This window comes from Crotalus tigris, unplaced genomic scaffold (assembly GCF_016545835.1).
Source record: "Crotalus tigris isolate CLP2741 ecotype Arizona unplaced genomic scaffold, ASM1654583v1 scf7180000024339.11422700, whole genome shotgun sequence".
Lineage (NCBI taxonomy): Eukaryota > Metazoa > Chordata > Lepidosauria > Squamata > Viperidae > Crotalus > Crotalus tigris.
Window position 1 is genome coordinate 5,509,599 of NW_024100509.1, and position 24,963 is coordinate 5,534,561.

At 42.1% G+C, this 24,963-nt stretch overlaps 1 protein-coding gene across 4 annotated transcripts in view; it reads left to right on the top strand.

The window, feature by feature from the left end:
- ARAP3 (ArfGAP with RhoGAP domain, ankyrin repeat and PH domain 3) overlaps window positions 1-24,963 on the top strand; it is a 120,697-nt gene that overhangs the window by 69,435 nt on the left and 26,299 nt on the right. For all 4 annotated transcript variants that reach the window (XM_039326042.1, XM_039326041.1, XM_039326039.1 and 1 more), the window contains exons 22-30: window positions 6,206-6,311; window positions 7,972-8,119; window positions 8,199-8,267; window positions 9,124-9,198; window positions 9,372-9,486; window positions 11,510-11,638; window positions 14,607-14,740; window positions 20,884-20,966; window positions 22,029-22,064. In XM_039326042.1, coding sequence (XP_039181976.1) covers window positions 6,206-6,311; window positions 7,972-8,119; window positions 8,199-8,267; window positions 9,124-9,198; window positions 9,372-9,486; window positions 11,510-11,638; window positions 14,607-14,740; window positions 20,884-20,966; window positions 22,029-22,064 — 895 coding nt within the window. The remainder of the gene's footprint in view (window positions 1-6,205; window positions 6,312-7,971; window positions 8,120-8,198; window positions 8,268-9,123; window positions 9,199-9,371; window positions 9,487-11,509; window positions 11,639-14,606; window positions 14,741-20,883; window positions 20,967-22,028; window positions 22,065-24,963) is intronic.

A 24,963-nucleotide genomic window follows, 5' to 3' on the forward strand; every position in this document is an offset into this window, starting at 1 on the left:
TAGAAAGTGAGAAAATGGGGAGAAGATTAATCATAGGCCTTCTGAGGATTAAAACTCTATCTCAACTACTAAAGCTATGACTGCGGATTTCCTCTCTGTCTGGATTCCAGACTGATCCCTTGGTTCCAATCTACAAAAAGGGGGTGGGAAAGTTGAATCAGGACTAATCAGCCTGACATCAATCCTGGAAGATCCTGGAAAAAATAAACAAGTAGCATATTTGTGAGCACCTAGAAATGAACAGACATTTACTAGAAGTCAACCCAGATTTGTCAAAAACAAATAATGCCAGACAAACCTGATCGTCTTTTTTGACAAGTGTCAAAAAGTGTTTACTGTGTTTATTTAGTCTTCAGGAGGCATTTGACAAAATAGACCACATCCTATTTCTTGGTAAGATAGAATATGAGATAGACAGTGCCACACCAGATGGATTCTCAACTGGCTGACCAACTCCATTCTGCATATACCTAGTCCTCAATGCAATTACATCTACATGGAGGGAAGCATGAGTGGGATACCAGAATCAGAATAGAGCTGGTAGGGACCTTGGAGGTCTTCTAGTCCAGCCCCTTGCTCAAGCAGGAGATCCTATACCATTTCAAACAAGTGACTGTCCAGTGTTTTCTTAAAAACCTCCAGTGATTAAACACCCACGTCTGAAGGCAAGATGTTCTACTGGTTAATTAATAGTCCTCACTGTTAGGAAGTTTGTCCTTAATTTCAGGTTGCTTCTCTCCTTGATTAGTTTCCATCCGTTGTTTCTTGTCTTGCCTTCTGGTGCTTTAGAAAATAAGTTGACCCCCTCCTCCTTGTGGCAGCCCCTCAAATACTGGAATACTGCTATCATGTTCCCCCAGTCCTTCTTTTCTCTAGACTGGCCATTCCCAAATCCTGCAACCGTTCTTCGTATGTTTTAGTCTCCAGGACTTTAATCATCTTAGTTGCTCTTCTTTGCACTTTTTCAAGTCTCAACTTCTTTTTTATAATATGGTGACCAAAACTAGATGCAGTATTCCAGATGTGGCCTTACTAATACTTCACATGATTTTGATTCTGTGCCTCTTTTTATACAACCAAGATGCCAAGATCTGAAGTCTCCACCTTAGAGCAGTTATTTTTGCTAGTATTTTCCCTCCCTCTTTTGCTGTCATGAGTCACGTTCCCCAACCAGTCTGGGGGGCAAAGGTTCACTTCCTTCTGAAGCCTGCTCGAATTGCTCTCTCTCTCTCCATTCTCATCTGAGTTAACTCTAAAAGTGCCAGACAGTTCTGCATATTTTGTCAAAGCGAGAATATTCAAAATTAGCAGCGTTGACACAAGAATTGTAATAGTGTTTTTGACTGTGCCGCACACTACTGACTTATGTTTAAGGGATCGTCCATTAGGATTCTAAGGTCCTTCTCATCATTAATGTTTGTGAGCCAGGTTTTGCCTAATCTGTACTTGTACTTTTGGTTTTTCCTGCCCAGAAGTAAAACCTTGCTTTTCTCCAAATTAAATATCATTTTTAATAGGACCCTTTGTTTAAATCTGTCAAGATCTTTTTGAATCCTGAGCTAGTCTTCTGGTGTGTTGGCTATTCTGCCAGCTTAGTGTTATCTGCAAATTTTATGAGTTCCCCTTTTATTCCCTCATCTAGTTCAGGGATTTTCAACTGGTGGTACACATACCACCTGTGGTACATTAGTATGTGGCAGGTGGTATGTGGCCCTGCCTAGCCCAGTCAAGGGTAGTGGGGAAAGAATGAGCCAAAGTGGCGCAGCACAAGACTTGCCCTGAGAGAGTCTTCAGGAGCTGCAGGGCTGCTGGGGCAAAGCAAAAGCCCCAGGATCTGCATTTCCAGCACACCTGGAAGAGAAAGGAGGAAGAAGAGTGGGGCGGAGACAGGAAGGGATATAAAAGGAGGCAGTTTGGGTGGGAGAGGGAGAGAAAAAAAGATGCAGCCTTGGGAGGAGGAAGAGTCAGCTGGAGCTGCACTGAAGGGAAAAGGAGGAGGAGGAGGGGCGACAGAGGAGAGGACAAAGAACAGGCCAGGCACGCACACAGGTAGCAGTGACAAACAGGTAAGAAATACAGCTGGGGAAGGGTTGTGGCATGAGAGTCCACGTTACCTGTGCTACGCCACCTAGCCCCCCCGACCAGCCTGCCCAATTTTGGCAGGCAGCAGTGCATTCTCCTCACCATGCAGAGAGGCTGGGCTGGACTGGATGAGGCAAACTGGCGACAAGCTGAACCTGCCTAGATGTGTGCAGAGGTGGTGGAGAGCGCATGTGCTTGGTGCCTGGCATCCCAGGTGAAAGGGAAGCACTCAGAATGTGGTTAGCCTACATGGCAAAACAGTCACCCGAGACACCAGACACCAGGTGCATGTGTTCACCACAGCCTCTGCGCACACCCTGGCAGGTTCGGCATGTTGCCAGTTTGCCTTGCTTGGCCCAGCCCCTCCACATGGTGAGGAGAGCACACCGCTGCCTGCCAAAATCAGGCTGGGGTCTGGGCGGCGTAGCGCAGGTAACATGGACTCTCATGCCGCTTGCGTGTCCCCTCCCCCAGAGTCCACGGGTGTGTGAAGTGGGCGAGAGCCATTTGCTGATCTCCTTCGGGGGATGCCTGTTTTTCTCCCTCCCTCATTACAAATATCTTCCCACCACTCTGCTCTTAACACTGTGCAGCTCTTGTCCAGCAATTTACAGTGGCCTTTCAAGCCATGGCACCAGCAGCACAGCCACCAGCCACGATGGCAGCCTGTCGCCCTCCCCTTGTCCCTTCCTGGACATGGAGGGAGGGAGGGAGGGAAGAAGAGACAATGGGAGGGAGGGAGGGAAGGAAGGGACAAAGAGGGAGGGAAGGAAGGGACAATGAGAGGGAGGAAGGGAGGGAAGGAAGGAAGGAACAATGGGAGGAAGGGACAATGGGAGGGAGGGAGGGAGGGAGGGAAGGCACCCACCCCAGTCCCACCTCCTCCACCAGAGACCCATGGATCCCCCCACAGCCCTGTCTGTACCCCCTACAGGCGTCCCGTGACCTGAGTAATGTTGAGCTGGCCATGCCCCCCTGGCCATTGACTTCGCTTGACAAAACATTGCAATAGGTGATCACATGACACTGGGACACTATGAACATCATAAGTATGAATCAGTTGCCAAGCATCTGAATATAAATCATATGACCCTGGGGATGCTGCAACAATCATGTGTGAAATATGGCCATAAGTCACTTTTTTTTAGTGCTGTTGTAACTTTGAATAGTCACTAAGTGAATTGTTCTAAGTCGAGGACTACCTGTACTTTATCACTTTTTTCCTTTTTTGGGGGGGGGGTCATCACATTTTTGACACCTTGCTAGGCGACTGGTGGTACTCAGATATTGCCATATCCTAAAAATATCCGGATACAAAGAGTGAAAAGGTTGAAAAGCCCTGATCTAAGTCATTTATAAAGATATTGAAGAGTACTGGGCCTAAGACAGAACCTTGTGGTACCCCACTGCTTACTTCCCTCCATGTAAATGTAGCACTATTAAGGACTACTCATAGAGTACGATTTGTCAGCCAGTTACAAATCCATCTGGTGGTGATGCTGTCTATCCCACATTTTTCTGGCTTACCAAGAAGTAGGTTGTGGTCTACTTTGTCAAATGCCTTGTTGAAGTCTAAATATGCTATGTCCACAGCATTTTGCTGGTCTACTAATTTAGTCACTTTGTCAAAAAGTGAAATAAGATTGGTTTGTTATGCTCTGTTTTTAACAAAAAAAAATCTAGTTATGACTTCTAGTCTGGCTTCTACTTATAACTTTATTTGTTTCTAGATGTTCATAGATCTCTTTTTTGATTATTTTTTCCAGTATCTTCCCAGGTATTAATGTTAAGCTGATTGGTCTGTAGTTTCCTGGGTCTGATTTTTTCTCTCTCCTTTTTTGAAGATGGGAACTACATCAGCTCTGTTCCAATCCTCTGGTAGTTCCAGAGTGCGCCATGATTTTTTAAAAGATATGATACAATGGTTCTGAGTTAACATCTGCCAGCTCCTTCAGAATTCTGGGATATAATCAATCAGGTCCTGGTGATTTATATTCATCAAGGTGTTCTCTTATCATTTTCTTGTTTATTTTAATTTTAATTTTGTCTTTTATAGTTATGTTTTTGATAGGTTGGGCTATAGTTTCTTTTTGTGTGAAGACTGATGCAAAGAATGAGTTAAGCAGCTCTGCTTTCTCTCTATTGCCTGTTACTTCCTTGACATATTCTCTCTTTAATGGACTGATTGACTTTTTTTCAATATTTATATATTGAAAAAAAAAACTTTTTTCTATTATCTTTGACTTTTGTTGCAAGTCTTCGTTCATTCTGAGCCTTTGCTTTCCTGACTTCACCTTTGCAGATTCAGGCTATCTGCTGATATTCTGCCTTAGTTATGTGTCCCTCTTTCCATTTTTTGTATTTATCCTTTTTGTCTTTCAGTTTATCAGAGAGATCTTTGTATAACCATGCTGGTTTCTTCTTGGATTTCTTGTTTTCTTTTTTAGTGGTGTTGTGCTGGACTGAGCTTTTGTGATCATATTTTTCAATGCTTCCCACGCTTCTTGAATTGTTTTCCCCTTTAGGATTTTTATCCATGACATTTTGCTTAGGCTCTCTTTGAGTTTGTTAAAATCAGCTCTTTTAAAGCTTAAGACACTGGTTGGATTATGTTCTATTGCTTGTGTTTGCATTATATTGAATTCCAGTATGACGTGGTCACTTTCACCCAATGTTCTGACAACTTCAACTCCCTCTATCACTTCTTCTCTATTAGTAAGAATTAGGTCCAGTATAGTTTTTCCTCTAGTTCCCTCCTCTACCTTTTGGATGACAAAGTTGTCAACTAGGTTGGTTAGGAATCTATTCCATTTGCTGCAGAGTTTGTCTCCCAGTTGATGTCAGGGTAGTTAAAGTCTCCCATTACTACTGTGGTATGGTTCCTACATTCATTTTTTAATTGATTAGCAAATAATTCATCTATTTCTTCCTCTAGGTTGGGTGGCCTGTGGTATATGCCTATAGAAATGTCATTTCCCACCCTTTTATATTGATCCATATGGATTCTAGGGGGATTTCATCCTTGGTTTTGTGTATTTCTGTAGAGATGTAGTGATCTTTTATATATAATGCAACTCCACTTCCTCTTTTGTTAAGTCTGTTTCTTTTGAATAGATTGTATTTTTTTATCAGTATATTCCAGTCATGAGTTTCATCCCACCAAGTTTCAATAAGGACAACTATATCATATCTGCCTTCATGTACTAATATTTCAAGTTCACCTGTTTGTTCTCTAAACCTTGAGCATTAGTGTATAGACATTTGAGTCCTTTATTGATCTTGGGTATGTTTCTTACATTTCCTACTTTGTAACTGGGATTTATATCCTTTCCATCACTCTCTATTTCATTATGTTTTTCTTTTTTATTTCTTTTTTCTGTTTACTCCCTTCCTCCTTATGTGATTGCTATCTAGTGCTTTTTGCTTGGAATTCAGTTCTATAGATCAGGGGTCCCCAACCTGTGGGGTACATATGTACTCTTTAGGTACATATGAAGGCTTGTTTTTTACGGAAGCTGTTTGTTCCCTATTGTGTTCAGTTTGGGTGTATCGGTTTTCTTCTTTAGGTTCATATATGGAGTCATCATTTTTTTAGAAGCTGGTTGCTCCCTATTGTGTTTTATTTTGGTGTAGTCTTCTTGTTCAGGTTGGGATCTCTTGCTTTGCTCATTGAGTTTCAGGGTGGCTAGAGCTGCCAATGCTTGCTTTAAGTAAAATATCTTGAGTGCGTATAGTGCAGAAATCTTCAATAAAAAGGTGGGGATTAGCTGGGCAAGATTACTCACTGACAAAAGAGAAATAGGAAAGGAAGAAAAAAATAGAACTATACACTTTGTCTTAAGAAGTAACCTGAATCACTAACATTTGACACAGAAGAAAATTCTCAGGAACTGTATGTGTCTTCTGTAGTCCTCCTCTAAAGAAAGCACACACAGAGGCTTTGTTTTCTGGTACCCATTTTATTTGTCCCTTGGTCTCTGCATTTAAATCAATGTATCTTGCAAAAAGAGAAAAACTACAAAGTATATGGGGAGTGTAACTCAAATTTCTGATCAATGTAGGACATATTTTGATTTTATGCAAATTATAGTCACCAACATTTAATTCTGTTTTTCTTTCTTAGAAATTTCCCAGAAGTCCCAGCGCCTGGAGAGATACAAGGAGCTAATAAACTGCTTGCCCCATCTCAACCGCAGAACCTTGGCTGCTTTGATTGGCCACTTGTATCGGTTAGTCTGTTCTCGCTCATTTGCTATTGCAAAGAGGTCTGTTGTACTTGCCAGAACTCTCATGGCATATTGTTTGTTTGTTTTTTAAGTGCCCCTTAGATATACTGGTATATTTGTTTCAAAGACTAAGACTGTGGAATTTGAGCTCCGCAGAAAGAAAGAAATCAACAACAATAAAGAGCAAATACAAAAAAAAAAACCTACTTATATTTTCAATAATGTCATTGTTGCTACGCTTGATCTTTTGAACCTTAGATTTGAATCTATTTCCCAAATCCATTTTTATTTTCTAAGACCCAAATCTGTTTACCAAAGCCCTGCATGTTTGCTACTAAAAGATTCGTCCACCCCCACCCTTGCTGCAATAAGTTCAACCAGATTAATATAATCAAATCCAGTGCTTTTTTTCTAAAAAAAAAAAAAAAGGTGCGGGAACTCACACACGTCATACAACCCACCTTGCCTACCCTACAAGGTTCCATCCAAAAAAGGTGCCAGAACTCTGTTCTGGGCGTTCTATGAGAAAAATAACCTGATCAAATCTACAATGTATCTAATGGCAATACATGCAATGGTGACAGGTTTTACTCCCAAGTGCTTCCAGTTTCAAATATTTCCAGAAGCCAACTGTGATGGTGCTACCATTACTTGAAGAGGAAAGCTATAGGGCTTTATTAGTTAAAGCCAGCACTATGAATTGTATCTTGAAATTTACTGGTGGCCAGTGTAGCAATTGTAAAATTTATGATAACAGTAGTTACATTTGCCCAAACTATGACTTTTTGGACCAAACACAATCTCACATTGTAGTAATCCAACCATATGGTAGTAAGTGTATGAGTGAACATTCCTTTGCCTCCTGTCATAGGGAGGATACATCCAGAGATGAACAAAGTGCCCCCTGGCCAAAGCTTTCATCTGCCTATCTATCAGGAGCTGTAGACCTCCATATCACTTAACTCCTCTTTCAAGAGGAAATCTAACATTCCAGAATTATCTCTGAAGCATATAAAGATTTGTATAGATAGTGACTTTATCTTGCTAGCATTCAACTTCCAGGCCTCAACAGTCCCTAAACACTGGTTCAAAAATTTTCTGGCTTGGCCCCATGTTGAGAATATGAAGCTGTCTATCATCAGCTCAATCCAAATTGATTGTTTAATACATTCAGATGTTTTGTGTAAATGTTAAAACAGCAGGGGAAAAAGCATTGAGCTCCATGGGTCCCCACAAATGTGAGCTTACTGGCTGACCTAGCCTTTCTCACTGTTATCTACTGATACCATCTACTTAGAATTAAACAGAACCATTGAAGCAGGAGTGTCTCTAAGTTCAAACTCTTGCAGTTGATGCAGAATAATACTGTGATATCAAACACTCCTGAGAAGTCTAAAAGGACTATAAGGAATGTATTCCTTTATCCGGATCTCAAAAAAAGTATGTTTCCAACCCATGATTGTTTCTGAATCCAGACTGAAATGAATATAGATAGCCTATTTATTCAAGAGCACCATGTAGCCCCATCCTTTCTTGTTGATAGTTATACTTAGACGCCTGTTTACAAGTGTGCCAGACCCTGCAGTTTTCCCTCTCATTACTGCCTCCTTCCATTGGACACAGCAATTAGCTTTTAATTGGGTCTTTTTGCTCTTCACTGTAGGGTGCAGAAATGTGTCAGTCTCAATCACATGAACACCAAGAACCTAGCTTTGCTATTTGCTCCCAGTCTCTTCCAGACGAATGGAAAAGGGGAACACGAAGTCAAGGTGATGGAAGACTTGATTGACAACTATGTTCATATTTTTAATGTGAGTCTGGGTCTAATCCCCCTGTATCATTACACTTTTGTTTTATGTGTATTTTACTGTAGCTTTTCTTTTACTCTAGATTGATGAAGACCATGTGCTACAGATGGACTTGGAGAACAGTTTGATTACTACCTGGCGGGATGTGAAGGTACTACAGTGCTTACTACCATCCCTTTTGTATATTGCTTAGCAGATATATTGACAACATCAGCTATCGGGGGCAAGAAACCAGAACCATTCTGTGAATAGGCAGAATGTAGACACGTTACTGCTGATCATTTATATTACAAGAATCTCGCCAGATTTTCTACTTTTCCTTGGGAAATGGCAGATAAGGATTTGACCTCATATGTTTCCTCCCCGAATTGGCTCCAAGCTAGAATGTATTTTTACTCCCCTGGGAACCTCTTCTTCTTCAGCCACTATTTCTACCACATCAGCAATTAAATAAACATTTTCCTAAGTCAGGGATAGTAAATATTCATATCGAATCTGAATAGGCATCCACAATCCAACCCTAGCAATGGACAATTATATGTGTGGAATATATATGGTTTAGCAAATTCTAGACCTCCTCTTGTTTCAGTCACTCCAAGAATGATTAAGAAATAGTAGTGGATCATATATTTATTTATGGTATTTATATACCACTGTAATCAAACCAACTGCCAGTTTTACTTGGCTTAAAAATAACAATAAATAATAACAATAAATATAATAAATAAATAATAATAAATATAATAAAATCAAACCATAATACTTCAGTAGATTAAAAATACAATAAATAGAGTCTACATAATTGTGACATCCCTAAATCAATCATTCATTTCTGGTATACGTCAGTTTTCACAATTCCTGGCATGTCAATAGTGATGTTGCTGCCCTGATCTTGGGAGGAAGAATATTCCAAAATTAGGGGCTGCTACTGAAGCATTTCTGATACTGTCTTTGCCCATTATTTTCCTCTACCATTCATTGCTCTAACCTTATTTTTCTCTCTACAGCTCTCACAGGCTGGTGATATCATCTTGGAGGTATATCTGGAGCAGAAGAATCCTGACTATTGTGTTACTCTTAAGGTAAGCAATAGAGTTTCTTTGTGTAAACTGCCCATGGCCACTCTTGGGTAGAGAAAGGGGGTTCACAACTGTCACTAAGGCACCACTGATTTTTATGACAAAAAGGTATTAATATATACACTGTACAATGGATTGGTTGAAAATTGGAGTTCTATTTCTTAATTATCCCACAGGTTTCTCCCAAAATGAGAGCAGAAGAATTGACAAATCAAGTGCTTAAGATGAGAAATTTAGCAGTTAGTCGAGATATTTGGCTGACCTTTGAAGTTTTAGAAAATGGAGAACTAGGTGAGTAAACACACTTTTTTCTTTTTTCTCTGTATAAAATTAAGGCTGCATGATTATTCCATATTTTATTTTAAAGGTAGCCCCTTTCCCTTCCCACCATGTACTAGGCTAGCTATCAATGGGCCAGCATGCACACACAAGTGTTTGCAACTCAACGTGGAAATTGAGCTGCACATGTATGCATACATGCCAACCTGTCGCTCATGCAAGTTGAGCTATGTGTGCACACATGCAAGCCGGCCTGCCACTCATGCAGTCTGGTTGTGAATAGGCTGCAGCCCAGAGGTTGGGGACTGCTATTCTACAATATAACTATCATTCTTCTAAACTGGCTTCCACAGTCAACAGCTGCTACTGTGTTTCCCCGAAAATAAGACCCGGTCTTATTTTGGGAGGATGTTTTACCATAGGACTTCTGCAGCCAGGCCTCCCATGCCCCGACACCTGTCACGCCACTGCTTGACTTCTTCAGCGGCCATTTGCTGCCACTTGCAGCCGTATGCCTTGTGGTGCATTGCGCCAATGCCACCAGTTGCAGTAGGATGCCACATGGTGCTTCATGCCAGTACTGCTGGTTGCGGCAGGACACTACATGGTGCTTCGGCCCATTACTGCCCGTTGTGCAGGACACCACGGGATGCTTCGGGACATTTGCAGGAGGCTGCATGGCATTTCGGGCCATTGCTGCTGATCACAGCAAGGCACTGTGTGGCACTTCAGGCCATTTGCAGGAGGCCACATGATGCTTCACTGATAATGGCCCAAAGTGCTGTGTGGCGTCCTGCTGTGACCAATGGCGATGGCCTGAAGTGCCGCACAGTGTCCTGCCACAACCAGTGGCACTGGTGTGAAGCACCATGCGGCCTCCTGTTGTGGCAGGACGCATCATAGCACTTTGGTTGTGGCAGGACACCTCATAGCACCACGTGCCGCACAGTGTCCTGCCACGACCAGTGGCACTGGTGTGAAGCACCATGCGGCCTCCTGCAAATGGCCCGAAGCATCACGCAGCCTCCTGCAGCGACCAGCAGCAGCGGCCCGAAGCACCATGTGGCCTCCTGCTGTGAGGAACAGCAATGACCCGAAGCACTGCGCGGTGTCCTGCTGTGACCGACGGCACTGGCATGAAGCACCATGAGGCCTCCTGCAAATGGCCCAAAGCACTGTGCAGCCTTCTGCAGCATCTAGTGGCAATGGTCAGAAGCACCATGTGGCCTCCTGCCATGAGAAGCAGCAACGGCCCACAGTGCTGTGCGGCATCCTGCCATGACCAGCAGCAATGGCCCAAGGACCATGCGGCCTCCTGCCACAAGGAGTGACAATGGCACAATGAGCCATGCAGTGCAACAAGTGTCAGGGCATAGGAGGCCTGCTTGTGGCATTCCTACAAGTAAGGTAAGTGAGTCCGGGGTGCATGGGGCAGCTCCACTCCCTACCCCACCCTAGCTTGATTTTTAGGCATGAGCCTTGCTCCCAAACTAGGGCTTATTTTCAGGGTATGGCTTATATTATAACCCCCCCCAAATCAAGCTAGGGCTTATTTTCGGGGTAGGTCTTTCGGGGAAACATGGTATCTGCTCCAGTTGTAGCTTCCAAGACATCAACATCAACAGCTCCATGTAGAACAAAATTCAATGATGTAACCAAGAGAGAACAAAGAAATGAATCACTGTGTAATGTAGTGGGATTCTGTTTAAATGGGATCGTGAATCCAAGAAAATCCCCAGATATTCCATTTCTCCAGGGTGTGTGCTATCCCATCCAGAGCAAAAAAAATTACAGTACTTTCTTGACATCTGACGGTTTCTGCAGAAACACTTATTCTGTGTTTTTGGAATTAAATCTGAGTTTGTTCTACCTTATCCTCAAGGGTCTGGGTCAAGTTTTCCACCAGATATTCTGTTCTCCCTGGAGTAAAGATGTAATATACCGTATCCTTCACATACTTCTGATGTTTAGTTTCCTGGATGCCTCCTTTATACCTGCATATTCTGGACTCTTTTTTCTGAACATCATTTTTCAGAGCGTCCTTTGCATCCCAAGGAGAAAGTTCTAGAGCAGGCCCTACAGTGGTGCAAGTTACCAAAACCCAGCTCTGCATATTTAATTGTGAAAAAGGTAGCCATTGAGGAAGGAAGCTGCCTTTTCACAGGTGAGTGAGCCTACTATTTAAGAGACAAATATACTTGTTACTGTTTTTAAAACCATCAGAACATTTTCTATAGCATTCTTATCTGTATAGAAATGGAGTTAGGGCTTCCGGTTTTGCACAGTTAGCGCAACAGCTGAGGGATTGTGGGCTCTGCACACTGCAGCCGATTTCTACCTGTTAGGACAGGGCTTTTCAACCTTTTCATCGATTGTACCACTTTTAGAATATAGCAATATTCAAGTACCACCAGTTGCCTAACAAGATGTCAAAAACTTGATGACCAAAAAACCCCGGAAAAAAAGTGATAAAATACAGGTAGTCCTTGACTTAAAACAGTTCTCTTAGTGCCTGTTCACAAAGTTACAACGGCACTGAAAAAAGTGACATGATCAGTGCTTTTTTTCTTTAAAAAAAAGATGTCAGAAATCACACAAATCTTACAACCCGCCTTGCCTACTCTACAAGGTTCCATCCAAAAAAGGTGCTGGAACTCCGTTCTGGGCATTCTATGAGAAAAAAAGCCCTGCTTATGATCATTTTCACACATGACCATTGCAGCATCCCTAGAATCATATGATTTACATTCGGATGCTTGGCAAACGATTCATATTTATAATGGTCACAGTGTCCCAGGGTCATGTGATTGCCTTTTGCAACCTTCTGACAAGCAAAGTCAGGGGAAAACCAGATTCACGTAACAACCATGTTACTAATTTAACAACTATAGTGATTCACTTAACAACTGCAGGAAGAAAAGTCATAAAATGGGGCAAACTCATTTAACAAATTTCTCTCCCCCCTTTTATATCTTCTCCCCCCCTTTTATATCCTCTCTTCTCTCCCCCTTTTATATACTCTTTTCTCTCCCCCTTTACATCCTCTCTTCTCCCCTCCTTTTATATTCTCTCTTCTCTCCTCCCTTTTATATCCTCTCTTCTATCCCCTGCTTATATCCTCTTCTCTCCCTTCTTTTATATCCTCTCTTCTCTCCCCTTTTTATATCTTCTCTTCTCTTCCCCTTTTATATCTTTTCTCCTCTCCCCCTTTATATCCTCTCTTTTCTCCCACCCTTTATATCCTCTCTTCTCTCCCCCCTTTATAGCTTCTCTTCTCTCCCCCCTTTATATCCTCTCTTCTCTCCTCCTTCTTATATCCTCTTCTCTCCCTTCTTTTATATCCTCTCTTCTCTCCCCTTCTTTTATATCCTCTCCTCTCTCTCCCCAGCTTTCTCTTCCATGCACCTGCAGCTGATTCCTCTCAAGGCTGCACTTTTCTGTCTATCTTTTGGAATCCCTTTCTATTTCCCCCATTCTTTTTTTCCTCTCCTCTCCCCCCTCCTTTTCTCTTCCATGTGCACTCGAAGCACCGATCCTGGGGCTTCTGTCTCACCCCTGCAACCCTACAGAAGTGTGCGCCAATCCTGGGCTTCTGCTCAGCCCTCATAGCCCTGCAGAAGCGCCGATCAGCTGTAGCTGGTCATGGCAATCCTGGGCTTCTGCTCAGCCCTCATAGCCCTGCAGAAGAGCCAATCAGCTGTAGCTGCTCATGGTGATCCTGGGCTTTGCTCAGCCCCAACAGCCCTCCTTTGAACTGGGGCATTTCCAACCAAGTTGCCTTTCCAACCAAGTTCCCTCCCTCCCTCCTTCCCTGACTCTTCCTTCCTTCCTTCCTTCCTTCCTTCCTTCCTTCCTTCCTTCCTTCCTTCCTTCCTCCCTTCCTCCCTCCCTCCCTCCCGCCCTCCCCTGCTTTTTTAAAAAAAAACTGCCAGAGGCTCTGGGCAGAGGTGGAACAGTCAGGCAGTGATTAGCAAAGACTTCCCCCCCTACCTGTCATTGCCTCTGCATGACTCAGCTCAGTTCAGCTCACCTCTCCCAGACTCGCACATGTGTTTGTGTATATGCAAGTGCACGCACGGGGTGTGTATGTGTGTCTCTCACCCCTTGCAGCCACGGACCCTCAACAGAGACCTTCTGCAATGGCAGGCTGCAAAGTAATGAAAACTGTTTTTCTGGAGTCCTTGTTTCTTTTTCTCCATGTGCTGCTGATCGCATCATGTCCTGTGCCCCTCAGCTCTCGCCCCCAACCCCGTGGAAGGCTGCAAGGAACTCCCATTGCAGCTTCTCTTACCTCTCCTGTTTTTTTCCTCCTCAATGGCACAGTGTGGGCTGCAAGAGGTGAGACCCCCCACACACACACACATAAACATGTATGCAGGGTCTGGGAGAGGTGAGCCACCTCCTTTTATATCCTTTCCTCTCCTGGAAGCACTGATCAGCTGGAGCCCAGTGCTGATCCTGGTGCCTCTGCAGAGCCCCAATAGCCCTGCAGCTCCAGCTGTCTCTCCCTCAGGCTTGTATGGTGCTGCCGCTGCTTTAACTCATTCCTCTCTGCCCCACTACCACTTCAGGAAATTTCTCCTTAATTCTAGGTTGAATCTCTCTTTGATAAGCTTCCATTTCAAAACATTTTGCTTTGCATTACTCCTGAAATGGAGGAGAGATACCAAGATTGGAGACTAAAGGATTTCTTTCAAGAATTTATTTTATATTTCTTTATATATTATGTTTAAAATCACTTGCTGTGGCAGGTTTCCTATGTACTCACTCAGGCACTGGGTGATCCTTCAGTGTTTCACCAGGCCATAATCGTTTAATAGCAGAACTCCATGGCTGATCAATTGCTCCCCTGGTTGCCAAAGAAAGAAGGCCTATAGCAGACAGCAACGAGCAGGCAGGCAAACCTTTCAACAGCCACCTTCAGGTACTCCAGAGGATGTGTCTATTCCCATCACCATCTTTCTTAGAAAAAGATATTCAGATTCAGCAAAGAATCATGAAATTAAAAAGATGTCACATGTCTGCCACATAATTACTAAATAACAATTCGATAAGTAATTTGCCCAGTATATGTATTTGAAATATACCTTCTCTTCGTCAAATTTATTCCCAATGTCTCTATTTTGCTATAGATACTAAACGTGAGAGCCCAAAATGCGGTCTTTTAAAATGCCGTGAGGAATTGGCCAAGCTTCTGGGGAATAAATTTCAAGAACGCTACTTTGTCATCAAGGATCAAAAGTTGCTTCTACTCAAAGAAAAACAGGTATAGTAATCTGACAAATTAACACAACAGAACAGAATAACAAAGTTGGAAGGGACCTTGGAGGTTTTCTAGTCCAGCTCCCCATCCCCGCTCATGCAGGAGACCCTAGACCAGTGGTTCTTAACCTTTTTAATGCCGTGACCCCCAACCAGTCGTAAGTCGAGGACTACTCAACCGGTCGTAAGTCGAGGACTACTCAACTGGTGCAGCACCGTTTGCAGAATGGGACTTTTGGCGGGCTCAGCAGGGCAGAGACAGCCTGGACAATTCCTATTGGCTTTTGAAAGCCAATAGAATTAGACTCTATTCAAGAGAGTCTATTCTATTGGCTTTCAAAAGCCAATAGAATAAAAGGGAGTAGCACAGCTAAGGAAAAGGGGAAAAAAATGGCGGACTGCATTGTTTGGCGACCCCCGTGAAATGGTCGTTCGACCCCAAATGGGGTCCCGACCCAAGGTTGAGAACCACTGCCCTAGACCATTTCAAACAAATGGCTGGTAATTTGGTAATTTAAGTTCAATAGTTACTGGGTTACTAATTCTTATAGTGGGGAAAGGACCTACAAATTTTGGTCCAAGCTTTTTTGAAGGTAGACATACTTGGTAGACAAATAAACTTCATCCCCTACTTCAATTTTTTTCTGTGGTTGTCTTTTTGTCAGCATATTTCTTGTACATTTCTCTGGCCTCATCCAACACCTGGCAAACCACTGGCCACATAGTTTGCAATTGTTTCACCCACTCTGTTAAGGTGAGGCACTTAGGTGCCTCCTATGGGAGTTCTGGCATGGCAATAAAGTCTCTGCCAGTTGCAACTTGGAAAGGGGCAAAGCCAGTGCTACTATATATTGCATTGTTATATACCACCTCTGCAAATGGGAGCAGGTCTGCCCAATTATCTTATTGCCCAATTATCCTGCTGATAACTGACATAACATCTCAGGTACTTTCCATTGGTGTGTTCATAAGCACTGTTAATCTGAAGATGATGCAAGGAATTAAGACCTTAGGTGATCCCTAGTAATTTCAAGAACCGTTGTCAGAACTGAGAGGTGAATTACACTCCTTGATCAGAGATAATTCTCTCAGAAGCCCCATGCAGATGATGAATGTGTTGCACGGTTTTCCCAGGGTTTGTGCAGAGAGGATCTTTGGGCATGCCACAAAATGTACTTGTTTTGAAAAAATGGTGGTAGTAACCCAAAATCACAATGTTCCCAGAGCTTTCAGGTAGCTCAACAATGAAATCCATGGAGATTTCTTTCCAGAGTGCTGAGGGGTTAGCCGTCTGCTGTAATAGCCCCCATGGCTTGCCTACCATCCCTTTGCCACTGTAAAACTAGCCATATAGCTTCTACATCCTTTTTCATGCTGGACCAGATGTAAGGTTTTAATGAAATCAAAATGCCCTGCTGTTTTAGAGTAGTGGCTCCTCTGTAAAACTAAGAGCTATTGGCTGTCTGGCACATACAGTTTGCTGCCCACCCATGCAAGTCTATTGCATGTGCATATGTTTTCCCTGTTTTTTGAGAACCATTCATCTTGGAGCAGGGCTGTTTTTATTCCCAGGGTCCTGTCCTCAGCCAAATTGGGTAGTGCTTTCTGCTGGACCCTGGTGGTAACTTATGTTGCTATTTGATTGGAGGGCATAATGGCATCCACCACCTCCTTCCTGATACTATTACACTGAGGCATTCTCAACAAGGTGTCTGCTAGAATATTTCTTCCCCCAAACACTGTAATGTAAAATTAAATCAATTGAAGTATTGCATCCACCTCACATGTTTAGGGGATAGCTTTCAGGGGGGAGGGTGTTCAGTGCTTCTAGGCTTTTATGATCAGTCCAGATCTCGAAAGGTTCCTTGTTCCTTTCCAGAAAGTGCCACCATGTGAGTAATGCCCATCTCACTGCATAAGCCTCTTTTCCCCAAACCATCCATCTACATTCTTCCTCAGACAGTTTTTGGAAGTGTAAGCATATGGTTGCAAGGCCCCTTGGGATCCTTCTAGAGAAGAACCACTCCAACCACTACATCACTTGCATCTGCCTGAATGGCAAAAGGCTTATCAGAGTTTGGGTGTTTCAGAATTGGCTCAGCTGCAAATAATCTCTTGAGCTTTTCAAAAGCCTTCTGGCATTCCATAGACCATTTGAAGTGGGTTCCAGTTTTAGGCTTTCCCTCCCCTTCAGTTTTTAACAAATTGGTTAATGGCAAAACAATCTGGGTAAAATGAATTGTCTATAAATATTTGCCAAGCCCAGGAAGCTCTGCAACTGCTTTCAGATGCGCAGCACCTCCCATTCCACTACTATTCACACCTTTTCTGGCTCCATCTCCACTCCTTCATGGGAGTCCTACTAGCTTAGGTAGTCCAATTTGGATTGGTGAAATTCACACTTGGGAAGTTTCACTTATAACTGTGCTACCAATAGCTTTTGTAGGACAGTCTCTACCAGCTTAACATGCTCCTCCATGGCTTCACTATACATTAAGATGTAATCCAAATAGACCAAGACCCCCTTGAATAAATGTTCATGCAGGACTTCATTAATTAGTTGCATGAACATGGTGGGTGCCCCATACAGGCCAAAAGGAAGAACCTGGAACAGGAAACAACTCAATAGGCTCCAGCTTTAATTTGCACCCACTAATATGCCTCTCTCAAGTCCAGCTTAGTAAAGATTTTGCCTTTGGCTAGGTGGGCCAGCATGTCCTTCATCAGAGGCAATGGATACATGTTCTTCATGCAAATGCCATTCAGGCCTCTGTAGTCTACATGCAGGCTCAAAGACCCATCTTTCTTTTCAATATGGGCACTGCCATGGGCTGTATGAACTGTCAGCTGAGTTCTTGTCAATGATTCTCTAAATGCATCCAGCTCCCTGGGTGCCATAGAATATAGCTCAGGCTTGGGAAGCTTAGTTCTGGGTAGAATCTCAATGGTGTAATCTGTGGGGCAGTGAGGAGGGAGTTTATCTGATTCCCACTTACTGAACATTTCTTTAAGGTGCCAGTATTCTTCTGGGATGGGGGCCCCTCCCCATCTCTCACTGGGCAGGATAATTCACCCGCATCCTCCCCTTTGTGCTGTGGGGGGGGCATACTTGCAAAGTTCTACTTCCACAGCTGCCTTGTGGCCTGGGCGTGGCTGAGGGAATCTTAGGTGTTTCCTCACCCATATCACAGGATTCCATTTCTCTAGCCATGTGAACCCCCAAATTAAAGCCATATCCATATTTAGTGCCACAATGAAATGTATGGCTTCCACATGGGTTCCGATTTTCATCTCCATGAGTTCTGTTACAAATCTAGAGAAGTGATTCAACTATTGGAATGCCACCAGTACTTTTAGTTTGCAGAATTGCATTCTAAGCCCCTCTACTACAGCTAGGCTTATAAGATATCGGGTACATCCAGAGTCTATTAAAGCTACTAATTCCATTTTCTGCCCCAAAGAGGCTATTCTTATTTGCACCCTCACTGCCATTAGTTTTGAGTCCCCAGTGGATCATTGTCACTGCTGCCATCCTCTCCAACCAGTTTCTGGCTCTTCATCAGGTTATCTTCCTCCTCGCTGGAGGATAAAGAGAACTCTTTGACTTTGTCCCCTTCTCTGGCAATGGCCTTGGGTTTGGCTATAGCTTTCCCTCTTTTCAGTGCTTAATCATGGGCCCCTGCTGTGGGCTTGAGCAATCGGCTGTTTGATCACCCTCTTTGCCACAACAGAAGCAGATCCCAGGGTGCTGCTTGAGATTGGACTCTCCTTTGCTCATCTTTGAGGGGGCTTTCTTCTCCATCACTCTGACCACTCATGGTCCTTGGTATATGGTCTTATGGATAATGGCAAGGTGGATTTCCACCTCGCCTGCTAGGATGTAGTACTCATACAGGATTCTGGGTGACCCCTGGGACAGGCAAGTGATTAGGACCTCCAGGTTTAGGCCTTGTTGCAAGTACTCCATTCCATGTCTTGTGGCCAGTCTGGGAGCCAGCTAGCCAACCCCCAGAATTCTTGGATGTAAGCTGTGATTGATCGTCTGCCCTGCCAGATGGTCTTGATCCTTATCTTTGCTTTCTGGTCTGCCAGAGGGTCTTCAAACCATTGTCTCAGAGTGATCATGAAGTAGTCAAAGTCATACAGCTCTTCGGTGCCAACATTGTGGAGTGAAACCACCCAGTTGGCCACCTCCCCCTCCAGAGCCATGGTGATGCAGTTCACCTTGACTTTGTTGTCCAGGAAGCTTGGTCCATGGTATACTTTGAAATTCCAAACCTGGGTGAGGAAGTACCCCAGTTGTTCCGCCTCTTCTCTGAATTTCACTTTCAACTCTGGGATCTGACAATTGTCTTGCCTCACTGGCCCTGCTAGATCAGGGGTGTTGGGGCAGCGGGCTGGGCTACTACTACTACCAGTCCAGATGCAGAAATGGGGTGCTCCATGGGGGAATAGGCCAAGAGCTCCCCAAGCATTTCTTCAATGAGTTCGACCCTCTGGTTGATGGTCATGTCGGGAGCTCCTCTCCAGGTTTGACACAGGTTGTGCCATCCCCTTGGGTGGCGTGGCTTGGCTTCGAATCCTTTGGTGATGGTCACCCCCGCCGGTGCTTCGTCTGATTTTCTGATGCCAAGAGACAATCAGGGCCAGTCCCTTGGCATTGGAGACTCTCTCCATTTCTTGGGAGATTGGAGCAGTGGTGGCAGCCTCCATGTGGCTATCTTAAGTCAGGCGCTGGGCTTGGCTGAGGTTCTCTGGTTCCTTCTCCAGGTTTGTTGAACCTCTGACTCCTCTTCCAGGTCAAGACTTTTGCAGTTGCCCTTAAGTCCTGTCGTGAATTCTTCCCTGCCTTCCAGCTCTGCTTGGTCTTCACCAGAGCTAGTCATGGTTTTAAAGTTTGCAAAATCCCCATGGTAGGTTAATCCTCCAGGTGGATTAAAGAATGCAGTTCTGGCTTACTGTTGAACCAGCCACAATTTAAACCTCTAAATAAAAATGATCCTTGGTTCCATTTGTTGAGAAAGATAGAGTTTATTAAAGATCAAGTGTATTGCAATAGTGCAAAGCCAGAACTGAAAATTGCACACTAAAATCTCCAAGTTCTACTTTTCTCTCCCTTAACTGTCTCCTTGCCCTCCCCAGTGTAACCAATCAGGTTCAAGCAAGATGTTTTCATAACAGTACGTCCAAGCACAGTTTGGTATGTGGTCCCCTCCATTTTCCAGCTGTGTGACCTTGAGGCAGCATCTCAAGGAGATACACCACCTACTTTCATGTTCTGAAACATTCCCCCCTTCATTCCCCCTCTCCACAGTTCATAGCAATGAAGCACAACCAAGCATAAGGTGGCAACTGACAACTATATTTTTAAAAAAGATAATTAGCAAAAAGCAAGGTTAATAAGAATATGTGTAGAGAAATTGAAACAGGTTTAGAGAAGAACACTGAGGATTGTCAAGAGACTAGAAACCAAATAATTTGAAAGTCGAGGAAAGGATGAAAGGTGCAGGGCACCTCCATCTCTGCCCTAGCTTGATTTTTACATTTATGCCTCGCCACAAAACTGGGCTTATTTTAGGGGTAGGGCTTATGTTAAGTGCTCGTGTGAAAATCAGGCTAGCTACGGCTTATTTTGGGGATATGTCTTATTATCGGGGAAGGACGATAATTCTCTGCTACAATTGCAACTGCTCATATGTTTCATGATCCACTCCAGAAAGATAGTCTGTGGTCTCTTGTTTTAAATGGCATTACAAAACTAATTCACAGGTCTTGGCTGAGGCATCCTATGGAAATGAATTCTATGACAAAAAGTATCCTTAGGTTATTGGACAAGAGCATTTTAAATAAAAGTAAGGAAATAGAAAAGTTAAGTCCATAATTTGAATGTTGCCTTTCTCAAGAATCTAGGAATTGGGTTTTTGTTGAATTGGCATAATAGATTACATATGCAAGTGACTAAAAGCTATTTCAAGTGTGCTTGTATAGTGAAAAAATAATTCCACTTCATTAAGGTTGAATAGTAATTGTCTGGTCAAATGTCCTGGATGTAGTGAAATAAAGGTGGACAAAATAATCCTAATGTAAACTGTAATCCTTTCTATATATATGTGAATTGAGGATTGTCTTTCTATTGTACACCTCTAGAGTGTCAAGCCAGAGCGAGAGTGGCTACTGGATATGGCCAAGGTTTACCTGGGGATCCGAAAAAAACTGAAACCACCTTCACGGCAAGTGGCTATCAGATGCAATATTTACAGCGTGGTAGATATTTAAATGTCAAAACTGTCCAAGCACTGATTACTATTCTATATACAGGTAGTCCTTGACTTACAACCATAATGAGCCCAAAATTTCTGTTTCTAAGTGAGACAGTTGTTAAGTGAATTTTGCCCCATTTTATGACTTTTCTTTCCACAATTGTTAAGTGAATTGTTGCAATTATTAAGTTAGTAACATGGTTGTTAAGTAAAACTGGCTTCCCCACTGACTTTGCTTGTCGGAAGGTTGCAAAAGGTGGTCACATGACCCCAGGACATTGTAGTCATCATAAATATGGGTCAGTTGCCAAGCATCTGAATTTTGATCATGTGACCATGGCGATGCTGCAACAGTTTTAAGTGTGAAAAATGGTCATCAGTCACTTTTTTCAGTGCCATTGTAACTTTGAATAGTCACTAAATAAATGGTTGTAAGTCAAGGACTACCTATAGCTTTATGCACAGAATATACTGGTAGCAAGTTCCAGTTCTTCGTAGAAGCCTTAATACACATTTGCCATCATTTAATACATGAAATGGAACAACAACAACAAAAAAAAAAGCAAAGAGACATGTGGAAAGATGTTGCATTCCTCTGTGAAGATACATTCTTAGCTTCTTTATGTTTGGGTGGGGGCAACATCTCCTGTTCCCTACAATGATCCTTTGCCTTTGTGCCTTATATGTGGTACAGAAGATGGTCAAGCACCTTAAAGTATGTTCGAAGCAGGAAAAATCAACCTGATTTGGGGGCAGAGAGAAGTTTTAAAGAGTGAAAATTCTTAATTACCTGCAAGGCTTAGGGTACCTTTTAGTGCTCCAACCTTTTCACACACAAAAAAAGAAATAAAAGCAGGAAATTACTATCAACAAAATTTCTCCTATCAAGAACTTAGGGACTACAGGTTTTGGTGATGTAGTTGTTTGTTTAAGTGGCTATAGATTAGCCCCAGATGTGTTTAGTTTCAGCTCATTAATTAGTTTCAGCTCATTGTTTAAATTCTAATCATACCCTATTTCTCATTATTACAGATGGGGCTTTACTCTAATTCTTCAAAAACAGCAATTGTGAGTATCTTTTACAAAAATATGATCAGTGAAGTGAATATAAACCTTGTTATATAATTCTGCACCTAAAATTAAACATGCAACTTAAAATACAATGCATTATAACTCAACATTATCTACAATATTATTTAGGACATATCACATCGTGTCTTTCTTCACAAAGGCTTCTTTTACAAGCTGGCACATAGCCAGGATATCCTGTGATGAACTTAGTAGCCCCTCCCATTGACTTGTTAACATAGGATTCACTGAACAACTAAAACTACATTACTCATAAGTCATCTCTTAAGGTGACAGCGCTTAACCCTTTAAATGCCAAACAGTTCTCACAGCTAATACATGCTCTGGCCAGGTGATTACATTGCCATTATAAGAATACAAAATAACAGAATTGGAAGGGATTTTGGAGGTCTTCTAGTCCAACCCCTGCTCAATCACTGACTATCCATATTTCTACCATTTAGTTTGTTCTTCTTTCTTGGTGCTTTTGTCATCTCAAGCACAGAGAAGCTAAAGAAAAGAATAACACAAATATTGTTTCATCTCATTTATACAATGGTAGATAACGTCCTTACCATATTTCGATTGGCTGCATTTCAATCTACAAATGTCACCATTCAAAATTTAATGCACAGCTTAGATTTGTTTCCATTCTTGATGAAAAACCTTGGTAAGAAAATGCTACTGGGCCTGTCAGGTTACCTTGGGGATATAGGCAGTGTAAATAGTAAATATTCAACTTTAACAAATGGAAACAGTGATGGTGTACTGTTTTCTATTTCCAGAGATGTAGTTTATTATTCTGTGGTAGCAGAGTTTAAAGAAGTTTAAATACATAGTTTCTTTGATAAGCTAAAGATGAGAGAACTGCAACATCTGCAGGGTGATGATCATTCATGATTTCCCTTTTTTTAAATAATAATGTTATTAAAGATTATAATTTATAATATAAATATGATCATATATATATATTGTATTGTTTTCATTATTTTGTTTTTATGATGTATACTACCTAGAGTCATTTGTTGAGATGGGTGGCTATAGAATTCAAATAAAATACAAACTAATACAAATTTTAAAACATAGAATGTACAGAAAAGAAAACATAGATTAAGAAAAGAAAGAAAAACAAGAATATAATAAAAAGAAAAGTAATATATAAAGAAGTGATTTCCTACCTTCATGTATAAACAATTTTAGTAACTTATCACCTTTTCTTAAAATGCAACAGATGCTTCTTCCCAAATCCCATCTTTCATCTATAAACAAATCCATAAAGCATATTTATTTCAATCCTGATGTCAGCAAAAATCCATTAGTAATAGTACTGATGTTTTCTATTATTTTCTGTGACCTTCTGCAAATTTCATATTCAAGAGATGAGATTTTGAATATCAGACAGTGGACTTTAAATAACAAGCAGCTTTCTTTTCAAATGCGGAGGAAATTCTGGCTGAGGGAATGGCAATTATCTCTCTTGCCATGTCAGTTAAAAAAAGGCAGAAGAGAAACAAGAGAAGGAAGGGCAAGTGAGGAGTCATTTTACAAAGACACAGGAAGCTTGGGGTAAGAAACTTTCCCTTCCCCTTGCGGTATTTGATAAGTGGCTGTCCAGTCTCTTCTTTTAAACCTCCAGTGATCAAGCACTTCTGAAGGCAAGCTGTTCCATTATGGGTTGATTATTCTCACTGTCAGAAAATTTCTCCTTATTTCTAGGTTGAATCTCTCCTTGATCAGTTCGCATCCATTATTCCTTGTCTGGCCTTTGGGTGCTTTTGAAAATAGGTTGTCCCCCTCCTTTCTGTGATCACCCCTCAAATATTGGAACACTGCTACCATGTCTCCCCTGGTCCTTCTCTTCACGAGATTAGCCATTGCCAATTCTTGTGTCTGGAACGTGGCTCAGATTTCCAAACAAACTCACTTGGGATTCCAGGAACAAAGTTTTATTGAAAGAATGCTTTTGCAAAGGCTGGTGGTCTTAAACTCATGCAGGAGATTAAGCCACACACACAATTTTTAAAATCACATTATACCCTCTCACGAAGCTGGTTCCCCCCCCACCCCATCGCACTCAACAGCCCACCTGCTCATCCCGATCAGCTAATCCGAAGCGCCTAAATACATTTCAGTTCATCCCCTCCCAGGAAAAAGCCCTTATATTTCATATATCTGTTAACAATGACCTTTTGCTGACACTAGCCCTATCTTTATTTTTATATTTTCTCCTACTTGCAGTTACATCTAGCTTCCTATAGAACCTACATATTTCAAAGTAATTATCCTGCATGTGTCCTATTTCTAAAAAGCTTAAGTTACTCCATTTTGCCATTGTTAAGCTTACTCCTTAAGTTTCAGCTGATCTTATTAGGATTAAATGTCTTCATATGATACTGCCAATGTGTTATCCCTGTCTGTATATCTTTAAAATAGATGGATTTGTACTGCCCACCTTTTAAAAAATATCATTAAACAATTCCTGATATTATTTTACCTCTTACATTTGCAACTATTCTTCATAGGTTTTAGCCTCCATGCCTCTAATCATCTTTGTTGCTCTTGTCTGCACTCTTTCTAGAGTCTAAACACCTTTTTTATAGTGTGGTGATCAAAACTTCATGCAGTATTGTAGGTGTGGCCTTACTAAGGCTTTATAGAGTGATACTAGTACCTCACGTGACCTTGTTTCAATCCCTCTGTTAATGCAACTTAGGATTCCATTTACTAATCTTCACTCACTTGTAAATAAGATAGATGGATTGCTCCTTTTAAATAAGAACTCAGACTTTTCCAACTCAGCAGCCCTTTGTTTCATTGAAACATGGCTGGATGATTCAGTTAATGATAACTGCTTGAAAATCCTAGGATTTCAGATTCAAAGAGCACACAGAATTGCAGA